The sequence below is a fragment of the Leguminivora glycinivorella genome, chromosome 9 (genome assembly GCF_023078275.1).
Source record: "Leguminivora glycinivorella isolate SPB_JAAS2020 chromosome 9, LegGlyc_1.1, whole genome shotgun sequence".
Classification (NCBI taxonomy): domain Eukaryota; kingdom Metazoa; phylum Arthropoda; class Insecta; order Lepidoptera; family Tortricidae; genus Leguminivora; species Leguminivora glycinivorella.
The window spans coordinates 22998996-23012588 of NC_062979.1; the positions used below are offsets into that span (position 1 = coordinate 22998996).

General features: G+C 39.1%; 2 protein-coding genes across 3 annotated transcripts in view; one reads left to right on the forward strand and one right to left on the reverse strand.

Annotated features, from left to right (window-relative positions):
• The window catches only part of LOC125229918 (DCN1-like protein 4), a 373938-nt gene extending 368466 nt beyond the window's left edge, over positions 1 to 5472 (reverse strand). For both annotated transcript variants that reach the window (XM_048134863.1, XM_048134865.1), the window contains exons 1-5: positions 5330 to 5472; positions 5019 to 5135; positions 2785 to 2903; positions 2254 to 2354; positions 170 to 298 (exon numbers count right to left, since the gene is read on the reverse strand). In XM_048134863.1, coding sequence (XP_047990820.1) covers positions 170 to 298; positions 2254 to 2354; positions 2785 to 2891 — 337 coding nt within the window. In that variant the 5' untranslated portion in view covers positions 2892 to 2903; positions 5019 to 5135; positions 5330 to 5472. The remainder of the gene's footprint in view (positions 1 to 169; positions 299 to 2253; positions 2355 to 2784; positions 2904 to 5018; positions 5136 to 5329) is intronic.
• A 6818-nt stretch (positions 5473 to 12290) lies between these two features.
• Positions 12291 to 13593, forward strand: part of LOC125229781 — a 517609-nt gene continuing 516306 nt past the window's right edge. The window contains exon 1 of the mRNA XM_048134722.1: positions 12291 to 12457. The gene's annotated coding sequence lies outside the window, so the exon portion shown is untranslated. The remainder of the gene's footprint in view (positions 12458 to 13593) is intronic.

Here is a 13593-nt window from a genome sequence, read left to right on the forward strand (position 1 = left end):
GTGAAAACGCACTTAGGGTCGGCTCACACCGGAATGGCAGCGGCCGGCAGCGGCGAGCAGCGGCCGGCCGACCGCTGCCGAGGTAAAAGGCCGATGCCAGTGGCCGATGGTGAAAGTTACTCAGAATATGTATTATTGTATTTATTGTGCTTGTGAATAGTGAATATACCTTTAAGCCACTCCTCTTGCGTGAAGTAGCCCATTTGTTTGGCACCCATCTTGTAGGCGATGACTAGCATCACAACATTCTCGGGATCCACGCCTATGTCTTCGCAGAATTTCTCCATTCCTTCGGGGCCTGCACACGAGATAAGTAGATCAATTAGTGGCTTATTTACACCCATTGGCGAGGAAATCGCAACACGAAAATGGAGATAGATTGGACACTTAGGAGAGGGGAAAGAAATAACGCGAGCATTGCTCTAGACTGGAAATCGCAGAATGCAAGCCGTGGCCCCGGGCGCCCTGTCCACTTATGGAAGCGGTCCGTCGAAAATGAGCTTCGAGCGGCTTTGAGCTGGAGCGAGGCCGCAAGGGTCGCTGAAGATAGGAAGGCGTGGCGCGAGCTTGTGAAGGCCCTTTGCACCTCTGTGGTGCCTTAGGACTACAACAACACAACATTTACAATTAGCTTTTGCCCGCGGCTCCGGGGAAATGCTCCATACAAATTTCCACCCCCCATTTTAGGAAAGTGGGGGGTTAGTAAGTAACAAAATGTAGCCTATGTCACTTTCAATCCCTTCAACTATATCCACTTAAAAAATCACGTCAATTTGTCGCTCCGTTTTGCCGTGAAAGACGGTCAAACAAACAGACACACACACTTTCCCCTTTATAATATTAGTATGGACACCATTATTATTAGGCCTGGTACATCTTTACTAATGATTTAAGTAGTATTATTGATTGAGTGACAAGCGGCTATTGGCTACATAATCTAAACTACACTGTACCAATCAATGAAATAATTAGGCAAACTTGTTACATTTCTGATTAGCATTCTATTGGATTGGTACTGCTTTAAACCCTTTTACTCTTATGGTGCACCCACACTGCCATCGCGCTGTCCTTGTCACACCATATTATATAACTTTTTTTTAATTAAATAGTTTCCTTAACATATATGTCAACCAAAAACAATCTGCTCAAGAAAAGACAGATTTCAAAAAACCGGCCAAGAGCGTGTCGGGCCACGCTCAGTGTAGGGTTCCGTAGTTTTCTGTATTTTTCTCAAAAACTACTGCACCTATCAAGTTCAAAACAATTTTCCTAGAAAGTCTTTATAAAGTTCTACTTTTGTGATTTTTTTCATATTTTTTAAACATACGGTTCAAAAGTTAGAGGGGGGGGACGCACTTTTTTTTTCCTTTAGGAGCGATTATTTCCGAAAATATAAATATTATCAAAAAACGATCTTAGCAAACCCTTATTCATTTTTAAATACCTATCCAACAATATATCACACGTTAGGGTTGGAATGAAAAAAATTTCAGCCCCCACTTTACATGTAGGGGGGGTACCCTAATAAAACATTTTTTTCCATTTTTTATTTTTGCACTTTGTCGGCGTGATTCATATACATATTGGTACCAAATTTCAGCTTTCTAGTGCTAACGGTTACTGAGATTATCCGCGGACGGACGGACGGACGGACGGACGGACGGACGGACGGACAGACAGACATGGCGAAACTATAAGGGTTCCTAGTTGACTACGGAACCCTAAAAACTGATGAACTTGATCACAGGCATCAATGAATTTTTTAACAAAAGTTAGTTTCTCAATCTTTCAACTGTAAACTATACTCTGTCAAACAAGTCTGTCAGTAAATAAGAACAAAGAAAACTATATGCATCCTTTTCTTTAGGGTGCCAGAGAAAAGGATACCTATAGTTTTCTTTGTTCTTATTTACTGACAGACGTGTTTGACAGAGTATACCAAGCTGGTATGATAGTGATTTTTGACTATTTGTTGTTTGAATACCTATCATAAAAAGTTTTAAGTAAAGTACTAATGTATGAAATATTGTCTTCGGTTACCGCGATAGTTACTGATGAATTACAATGTAATTTTTCCTCAGTCACCCATTGACCACGAATGCTGTAAAGTGTTTGAAACGTCGGGATGAATTGTAAATCCATTATATGTGATTTTTTTTTTAATCATGCAGAAACGTCTGCGAGCGATTATATGCGATTTAATCCGTTTCCATAGTTTTATTTCATTACTAATGTATGAGTAAAAGAGCTCACCTAATACATCTGGCTCTGAGACTGTGGTGTACTCTTTGAACCATGCTAAACATTTCTTTGCACTAAAGCTGGAGTCCTCTGCCTTGGAATGTCGTCGTGAACTGAAACAAATATACAAAATGTACTGTTTTATTTTATACATATCTTAAGAGTTTTGAATGATTCACGGTTATTTTTATGCAACTGCGTCGAAATATCGGGAGCTCGACAAAAATCAAAAAGGTAATCACGGTCTATATCCCGGTCAATATAAGTTTTATACATATCTTTTGTTTTTTTTTATACCACGTCGGTGGCAAACAGGTATACGGCCCGCCTGATGGAAAGCGGTCACCATAACCTATGGACGCCTGCAACTCAAGGGGTGTCATCTCTTAATTCAGTGCCACTTGGCCAAGGCCTCCTCTAGCTCTATCTTGGGCCACTCTCCTCCACTTCAGGCTCACTGTGAGATTGAGTTTGTCCTCCCATCTTGTTTGAGGTTTCTTCTGGCCCTGTGTGTAACCTCTAGTGTACCAATTGGATACATACCTGGTGTTCCTGGAGCGTTTGTGTTGCTGGGCGTCGATCGCGGTGGCCCCGGGTACGCCCACGTCACCCGTCACCGCGCCGCGCGTCCGCTTGCTGCAGCGCGGCATCACTCTACCACCCTGTCACAAATTATTAATAAGTTACTAGCGTAACAGATCCTTCACTTTATTTATTCAAGAAATATTTGTCAAGTCTGTTTTTAAAAGAGTTCACTGTAGGTGCACTGATTACGGTTTCGGGCAAACTGTTCCACACTCTCACTACGCGGTTAGATAAGAAGTGACAGGTTGCTACTACTCTGTGTCCGTGTCAACATCAGGGAATGTCCTCTCAATCTGTCACACACTCCGAGTGAAAATGTCACTTAATGAAGGTACATTATAGTGTCCTGTGAGTATTTTGTACATTTCTATTAAGTCGCCGTGTTGTCTTCATTGCTCCAAGGTTGTCAGACCCAATTCTTTTAACCTGTCTTCATAAGGTTGGTTGCGAAGAGATACTTGCCCGCAAAACGACAAATACCTACGCTTTATTTAACTAATACTAATGAGTTACTATGTAGCCAGAAGAATAGTAGGTACGTGACTACACAGGCGGGCGCGTGGCGTCACTCGGCAACTTGTTCATTCGAATGAAGGCTAGCGTGTAGGTACTTAACGCGCGACCTCGAACGAGTGACATAGGCCTGACCCTGTGTACAACATTTTTATCAACCCTACATTCATTATGAATAGAAGACGGGGTAGTGGATCCACTAAATTGCTGGGTTAGTGGGCAACCTTTGAAATAAATATTGTGACAATGCCAGCACTGTAGTAAAAATGCATTTTTAGTGTAAATCTGGCCCGCCTCTAAAATTCCTTCTAATTTTGGTCTATCATGACACCACTTACATACATCAGGGGTCAGAAATAAGTTTTTACTCCTTGAAAAGTATGGATATTTTAATGGGATAATCTGACAAGTTGTTGTTACTTCAATAGATGAATCAGTCCTACACACACAGACCAACCCCTATAGACATCTATTACAAGACGACTCGCGGTTGCCAGCCTTCCTAGTATTTGCACTGATATAAGCGCGGGCGCTCGCCGTGCCCGATCAGTATCGACCAAGTAACAGACCCGAAAGCAGCGCGTGTTTTTCGCACAAAAAAATTGGAAAAGGGTATTTTGATGCCTTAAAGATGTCCACCTGTAGTGTGAAATGGTGTGGAAAGGTAACAAGAAGCTCAAATTTAAAAACAGACGGCATTACATTCCACAAATAAGTCATATTTATAATTTATTCAGAGCCGGCATAGGTCAACTTACATTGGCCACTTACGCGTCAGTAGAGGGACAGTCATACTTCTGTCCCTTTTCATCTGGCGCGACTGCCCGCCGTCCTTGAAACGGCCAATCACAGCGCGCTTAACACATTCCCCGCCCGCTCCTCGCACCCCAAACACTGGTGACTCGTATCGCGAACCAAATATACAAGACTGCCACTCTATAGGAGGTTCTCTGTGCCTACACACAAACCATAAAATTATTCAAAACATTAGTCTGTTTCATACCAACTCAGAACCCTGTCATATATTACCTATGGCCTGATTTAGCTCACTTGGTTATGAAAAAAATCACCCAATTAATTAGCTAATCTATATGGTGACTAACAGATTAAAGGCTACAGTGATCTTAATGAGTAATCATTTCGCAAATAATTGTTAAAAAATCATTTATAAGTATAATAGTCAGTTTAAAAACACCATTAATCTTATCATGAGGCCAATGAAACTTAAGCTATTTCATACATTCCAACAATTGCAGGTACAATACAGGTATTTAACAATATACCTTTGTTATATTTATTAATAACTAACATCTTATAAGGAAATATGTGTACAGACAAGGAATATAAAAAGTGTTATAACAAGATACCTCCTGTACCGACGCTTCTCAAAACATGAACATTATTGTATCTGTCAGGCATTCAGCTGATACTCATTCTGAATTTATAGGTTATATTTGAATATGAGGTGGTCTCATTTGCTAAAACTAGCGACGAAACCTACTTTTCAACAATAATTCATGCCGACATCAACAATTTTCAACCTTGTTTACATTCTAAATACCTTCACAGCAAAATGTAAAACGTATATAGGTACAAGAATTTGTCCATCTTAAAACAACATTATAATTAAACTGGCCTATTTACACTTAGATGTTAGAATAACATATAAAATAACTTACTATTGGTGGCAGATTTGATATGAAATTTGAAAACTTAAAAGGGTTTTCGTCTCCTATTTTGCGAATTTTGCGTGCACAGCTTGACGAAAAATGTCTTCTTGACAGGTCGATAATAACCTGAAATAAAAAATCAATGTGGAGAAAAAAAGGAGGACAACGATCTCGATGAGCACGTCTTATAACTAGGTAATGAGATTACATTAGAAGAAAGTACAGGTACATCACGAAAACTGAAATTTACACTGTCAGGTGATACGATTCTGAGAAAAACAACTATGATGGTTTTCTACATAGACACCACTCACTCTCACCTCTGAGCTATTATGTGAAAACCAGTGTGAAAGCAAAAGGTACTTTTAATTTACTTTTTTACTATTAAACAAATCGATAAGTTATTTAAAATAAGTGTTTAATTCTAAAATCAAACAGCAGACACAGCGGAAGAAAAACTCAAACGGTGGCTATAAACGAACGTTTTGCTATTGCTTTAGGGCCTTTAGGCACAATGCAAATGTGCGTTTTGTTCAACTGACAAACGTTTAAAAATGTAAATGACTCTTTGGTTTTTAGTTATGTGTAAATTGTAAAATAAATATATAAATTGATTGTTTTGTTTTTGATTTAACAAATCCCTCATTTAATTTAAATACGATTGGCCACAACCACAACACCATTATCGAACGTAAGCGAAATAAGTGATTTACACCTCAGCGCCATCTAGCGAATTAGTTTATTTTTTAACGGTTTCTTTCTGTTTGGACTTGGTTTGGACATAGTTTGGACATTTGGTTGTGGGACGTGGGTGGACGTGGGTTCTGCGCTGGTTGTGGTTTGAATGGTTTTGCGGTTACTGAATGATTTTTGCGACAAATAAATTGCAAAGAACGTAATTTTGATTTTTTGACGTGATACGTCTAATAACTCGTTACTACGGGCAGCATGCACGAAAAAGATGACGTCATTGTCCCGTTTCCCAATATAGCGAAAGCGCCATCTATTGGCGCGCGTAGGAACTAAGCGGCTGATCGATGCGCTCGGTATGGTTGTAGCGTGTGGCCTGAGTAAAGCACCACAGCTGCGACAGATGGCGCGCCCGTGTTTATTATTTTTGAGTGTTTGTAATTTAAAAACATGAAAGATTGCATTAAAATAAGCATCTTTTATAGAATGAAGTTGTTTGAAAAACTTACTTATTTAGGAGTTAGAGCAGTACGAAGTTGCGAATTTTCCCATAGTATTTACTAAGGCGCCAGAGACTTAATAAATTTACGATGATTTTTTTTACCAATATAACCTATGTTAATATTGATAAATCATATAGAACACGTTTAAATAAGGATGTTTTGTTATATAAACTTTTTCTTCTCCATTAATATTTACTGAGATATTAGGGTTCTAAGATTAGTAAATGGCACTAGCACTTTAATAAAATTAACGTGTGTCTCGCAAACGGTCTAGGATACAAAATGACGACTTTTATATAGGTATAGGTTAGGTTCGTTAGGTATCTTCAAACGGCCGAAGGCTCCTATTCTGTGCAGTTTCTGTAATAAGCGGGGCTCCGTCGATATCGCTTTCTGTCTCTGGCGCCTTAGTAATGCTACGGGAAAATTTTGCAACTTTGCACCACTCTAACTCCTAAATTAGTAGGTTTAAAAAAAAACTTTAATTTATAAAAGATGCTTATTTTAATGCATTCTTTCTAATAAGAACAAAACACTATGCTAGAAAGAGTGCAGAGGAAGTTCTGTAGGCACATTTACAAACGACTGTACGGATATTACCCATATATGTATCCATCTCTATTCGTAACAGGAATGGTTGGTCTTCAAACTCTAGAAACCAGACGGAAACTGCTGCATATTATGCATTACCGCCAACTGTTTCACCATAGAGTAGATGACGCATCCGCGCTTGAGAGAATGGGGCTGCAAGTGCCAAGAGCGAATGTGGTGGTTGGCATGCCGGGCGCGGTGCCGGCGCGGCGGCGGCGGCGCCTGTTCGCGGCGGCCGGCGCACCGCTCGAGCCCGTGTTGGAGACAGACGATATTGACATATTTGCTGATAGTGTTGGTGTGTTTTACAGAAAACTCTTAAGGTTCATAGACTCTACACTCCTTAGGTGATTAATGTAATAACCATAGTTTAACTTTTAACGGCCCAGCCACGACATTGGTCTAAGCGCGACAGCGGTGAGCGGCAGGCATACGTGCGAATGAAAAGTCCCATCGCTGTGTCTCGCTCTAATGTATGGCCGCCGCTCACCGCTGCCGCGCTTAGACCAATGTCGTGGCTGAGCCGTAAGTGTGTTTGCTTTTATTTATGTCAATTTAACATGTACATAATTATATTACCACATAAGTGCTTTGGTGAAATACTGTTAACTTTTGTGTATTTTTAATAAATAAATAAATAAATAAAAAAACGTGAAAAAAGTCTCAGAATCGGGCACCTTTTGCTATACTCTGACCGCCCCTGTCTATACTACTGTAATGTTTGACGTTATCACGTTAAACTACCGTCCGTAAACCGACTTTACAGACAACCAATTTTTTTAGTCACTGCAAACTTAGTCACTCATTTTAACATTTTCTAATGTATCCCTTGAGCGTCCGTATCAGTTTGAATAGTTTCGTTTTACAATTATTTAGATAGTCTTATAGTTTCGCCATGTCTGTCTGTCCGTCCGTCCGTCCGTCCGTCCGTCCGTCCGTCCGTTCGTCCGTCCGTCCGTCCGTCCGTCCGTCCGTCCGTCCGTCCGTCCGTCCGTCCGTTCGTCCGTCCGTCCGTCCGTCCGTCCGTCCGTCCGTCCGTCCGTCCGTCCATCCGTCCGCGGATAATCTCAGTAATCGTTAGCACTAGAAAGCTGAAATTTGGTACCAATATGTATATTATATTAATCACGCCGACAAAGTGCAAAAATAAAAAGTGGAAAAAAATGTTTTATTAGGGTACCCCCCCTACACGTAAAGTGGGGAGTGATTTTTTTTTTCATTGCAATCCTAACGTGTGATATATTGTTGGATAGGTATTTAAAAATGAATAAGGGTTTACTCAAATCGTTTTTTGATAATATTAATATTTTCGGAAATAATCGCTCCTAAAGGAAAAAAAGTGTGTCCCCCCCCTCTAACTTTTGAACCATATGTTTAAAAAATATGAAAAAAATCACAAAAGTAGAACTTTATAAATACTTTCTAGGAAAATTGTTTTGAACTTGATAGGTTTAGAACTTTTTGAGAAAAATTCGAAAAACTACAGAACCCTACACTGAGCGTGGCCCGACACGCTCTTGGCCGGTTTTAGTAAAAAAAAAAGCTAGATGACGCTGATTCCAAACATAAAAATCCTGAATGTGGAAAAAAATGTTTTATTAGGGTACCCCCCCCTACACGTAAAGTGGGGAGTGATTTTTTTTCATTGCAATCCTAACGTGTGGTATATTGTTGGATAGGTATTTAAAAATGAATAAGGGTTTACTCAAATCGTTTTTTGATAATATTAATATTTTCGGAAATAATCGCTCCTAAAGGAAAAAAAGTGTCCCCCCCCCCTCTAACTTTTGAACCATATGTTTAAAAAATATGAAAAAAATCACAAAAGTAGAACTTTATAAATACTTTCTAGGATGAAATATGACTTTTCTCTAAAATTATTTAACTTTATCATACTATCTTTTTTTCATTTTGGTTAACAATCAATTAAAAAAAGGCCTTTCTAGGCAAGGCTTTGGCCACTTCCAGGCTGCGAAACAGCGCCATCTAGTTTTAAACACGCAAAATATTTGGGGAAAATATGATTTTGGCCACTTCCAGGCTGCGAAACAGCGCCATCTAGTTTTAAACACGCAAAATATTTGGGGAAAATATGATTTTGGCCACTTCCAGGCTGCGAAACAGCGCCATCTAGTTTTAAACACGCAAAATATTTGGGGAAAATATGATTTTGGCCACTTCCAGGAGTTCCAGGCTGCGAAACAGCGCCATCTAGTTTTAAACACGCAAAATATTTGGGGAAAATATGATTTTGGCCACTTCCAGGCTGCGAAACAGCGCCATCTAGTTTTAAGTCTAAAAGGCCCATACATTTAGGCTCATATAGGGGTACGCTTTTTTTTGTATGGAATTTGTCTGTCCCGTATTATATCGTCATTGTTAGTACTTATTTTTTTTTAGAAAAAAGTTTTATTTACTCAATTAGTTTTAATCCTTCTTAACAAATCTCTTTCAGAGAACCTTCGTAATTAAATCCTAACACTTCAAAGCTTCTGAAAAGGGATTCAAAATCGTTTTGGCTATAGCCAGACTTATTAGCAAGTTGGGCAAAAAGTAATCGACTAACGATTAACGATTAAAATAAGATGATTAATTAGTTTTAATCGATTGAAAAGGACGATTAATTAGTTGTAATCGAAGATCTTCGATTAACGTTAATCGCAAATAAATTAATCGTTTCGTTTGACGATTAATTTTTTTTAATCAATTAATTAGTCGAATAAAAAGTTAATCGATTTATGCCCATCTCTGCTTATTAGTACAAAACAACACTGTCAGTGGCACATCGGGAGATCGCCTAACTTGCAAAATAAAATATTTAATGTAATTTGAGATCTATAATAATTTAATAATTAAAATAATACCCTCTTAAATTTTATTAACGTGCCTAAAGAAACCTCTACGTGTTGGATTCGGCTGCGCGCACGCCTCCTAAAGGTCCGGAATACCCTATAGTTTCCGTGAAAGACGTACAAAAAATATTGTGTGCAACACGGAGCGTAAGAATATTGCAAACTCGAGTCAGTAAATCGCTCCGGCAAGCCCCCGTCGCGATTTAACTTAGGTACAGTCACCGGCATAAAGAAGTGATGATTTCTGTACCTACCTTTTCGCTTTTAATCGTTTGACAATTTCGTATGAAATTTCAAACAAGACGTTAATGTGACATGACAAGGTATAGAAATCATCACTTATTTATGCCGGGAACTGTACTCTCGTTGGCAATAGTCTATTTCCGCCCTGCGTTGCAAATATAGGTACCTATTAATTAGGGTTCCGTAGTCAACTAGGAATCCTTATAGTTTCGCCATGTCTGTCCGTCCGTCCGTCCGTCCGCGGATAATCTCAGTGACCGTTAGCACTAGAAAGCTGAAATTTGGTACCAATATGTATATCAATTAAGTACGCCTACAAAGGGGTAGGTAAAATAAAAAGTGGAAAAAATGTACCTACATTCAAAGTGGGGACTGGATTTTTTTTTATTCCAACCCCAACGTGTGTTGGATAGGTTTTTAAAAATGAATAGGAGTTTACTAAAAACGTTTTTTGATAATATTAATATTTTCGGAAATAATCGCTCCTAAAGGAATAAAAAGAATGTCCCCCCCTCTAACTTTTAAATATGTTTAAAAAATATGAAAAAAATCACAAAAGCAGAACTATATAAAGACTTTCTAGGAAAATTGTTTTGAACTTGATAGGTTCAGTAGTTTTTGGGAATAATACGGAAAACTACAGAACCCTACACTGAGCGTGGCCCGACACGCTCTTGGCCGGTTTTTTTTCGTATTTAATTAACAAACTGTATTGATATGGGATCACAATGCAAGCGGGATTATGCATAAAATATTTGTGAATATTTTATCATTGTTGCGCAGTGGAACAGTGCCGGTTATTGTTTAAATACTTAATTTACGATTTAATTAAGCCGATGTGGTTTTATTGATTATTCCGTGGCCATTTATTAATTATTAAGTACAGGCTCATACATCAGTATGGCAAACAAGAGTAGACATTTTAATAGTGTTTGATTAAAGAAACTTGTACCTACTTCCGTTTGACGTATCCATCCAGCTTGTGTTATCAGAATGAGGAGAGGAGACACACTGCCATTTTATCCCGCCAGGCGGCGCCTGTGCATCATCTTGTCGCTTACGTATGAAATTCTTTGTCTGTGCAATGCAAGTACAATGGACTAATAGGCCGGCAACAGACAGTCTTAATTTTCATAATCTTAAAAAACCGGCCAAGAGCGTGTCGGGCCACGCTCAGTGTAGGGTTCCGTAGTTTTCCGTATTTTTCTCAAAAACTACTGAACCTATCAAGTTCAAAACAATTTTCCTAGAAAGTCCTTATAAAGTTCTACTTTTGTGATTTTTTTCATATTTTTTAAACATATGGTTCAAAAGTTAGAGGGGGGGGACGCACTTTTTTTTCCTTTAGAAGCGATTATTTCCGAAAATATTAATATTATCAAAAAACGATCTTAGTAAACCCTTATTCATTTTTTAATACCTATCCAACAATGTATCACACGTTGGGGTTGGAATGAAAATCAATATCAGCCCCCACTTTACATGTGGGGGGGGGGGGGGCTACCCTAATAATTTTTTTCCATTTTTTATTTTTGCACTTTGTTGGCGTGATTGATATACATATTGGTACCAAATTTCAGCTTTCTAGTGCTAACGGTTACTGAGATTATCCGCGGACGGACGGACGGACGGACGGACGGACGGACGGACGGACAGACAGACATGGCGAAACTATAAGGGTTCCTAGTTGACTACGGAACCCTAAAAAAGATTTGTATGCAAACTGACAGTTCAAACTGACACTGACAGATCTGTCAATGTCAGTTTGCATACAAATCTTTTTTTAAGATTATGAAAATTAAGACTGTCTGTTGCCGGACATAGGGTGGCGCCATCTGTCATAATCATAACCTTTGAGTCCTGCCTCCTCATTGATGCCAACGTAACTATTAACTATAAATAAATAAGTCCGAGGTGGGACTTGTGCCCTTTTTCACCAAGTCAATTTGAGTTATACCCTTTTTCACTAGACCCACAGTATTAATCTGTGACGTAACTTAGTTTCACCATTTCACCAAGTCCCAGGCTCCGAGCCAAAAATATACAGAATGGATAAAGTAAGTAAAGTGTTCACCTCAGAAGTTAGCATATTAAAAGTTTTAAAACGACTATCCCAGCGAGTAGTCAAAGTCGAATTTTGTTGGCCCAACTAACTTGCAACCACTTTTCAGCTCTAGACAAAAGACCCATTCTAAAAAGAAATGTAGCAGCGCATTCGAAAAAACGATATCCCGTGTAATGAAATTAGTAAAACACTTGCGAAACAACCTTTCAAGCTTTCGACTCTTTCGAGTGTCAAGACACCCCCGCTAACCCCAGCACCCTCGCGGGGTTGACGGGGTTCGCACATCCATTCAGTTCGCAATCACCCCCGCTCGGAGTGCCCGTACGCTCCTGTCGAAGCGACGGTCGCGATCTTTTCCGAAAGTGCAATATTTTGAAACGTTCGAATTTCAAATACTTTTTTTTCTGTGTGAGTGTTTCTGTTTCTTGGTTGCCAGTGTTTCGTGTTTTGTACTTGGATTTGTTTTCGTGTTAAGTTTTGGACGTCCGCAGTTGGTCAACTTACGTAAGTTTTTACTGCATTGCGATAGATTTTAGTTTTAAAGTGTTAAATTTACTTCATTGATTTTTTTAAAGTCTAATTTTAAATGTCTATGGTCGTTGTTCTTAGGAGGCATAGTTTTTTTTAATTTACTGCACCGGGTGCCGGCATTGCCGATGCCATGCCAGTGGCCGTGAAACTGTGCGGATATGTGGCGATATATTGATCTATTCATACGGTTTTGCGTGGGTAGTAATTTGTACGCAGAGCGGGAGTCAACGGGCTTCTTTGTTAATTAATGACGGGCTTTTAAACAATTATTTTTCTATTGACTATACCTATGCCTCTTTCAACTTGGTGCTTTCGAACCGAAGCAACATTTTTGTTTTCTTCTTGTGCTAAACTTTTTCAATAAATCCTGCAGTAGGTAATTAGACGTGTAATTCGTGTAATACGATATAACTTTTTTTTTAAACAACTCGGACATAACACCTATATTTCCATTAGGGGTAGAGCACATGAAACTGCTCAAGTTTCAGTGCCATAAAGGGTTAGTGCCATAAAGCAACAAAACGGGTTAAAAGAAAATGAAATTGTGACATTGCACTTGCAGTGACAGGTTGCCAGCCTCTCGCCTTCGCCACAATTAACTTAAACCCACAGTCGATTTCTACGAATCTCAGTAAAAAAGGAGGTGGTAAAAATCTTAACCCGTCACAGCGTTACCACACGGGGTCGCGTTGGGTCGGGGGTTGACTATGTGACTATCCTACCCTAAGAAACTACTGTTAGTAGATCATTACTACTAGTAACTACTGTTCCTGTTCCTATAAGTACGGTACATTACCAGACGTTAGGTCTGAATTGCAAATGGCGGCAATAACGATAAATCTGCCCTCGAATAATTAAAGCTCGGTCCAGATCTAGATTCCCGCCACGTTTAGCCTGAAAACAACAGCAACTTTGTTTATTGGGTGCTCCTTAATGCTAGCCATTACGGGGTGAGATGGGTCTTAATTTCTAATTTCTTCTTCTTCATGAAATAAAACTATGGAAACGGATTAAATCGCGTATAATGAATTTAAAATACATCCCGACGTTTAGAACTCTTTACAGCGTTCGTGGTCAACGGGTGACTGAGGAAAAATTACAATGTGCAA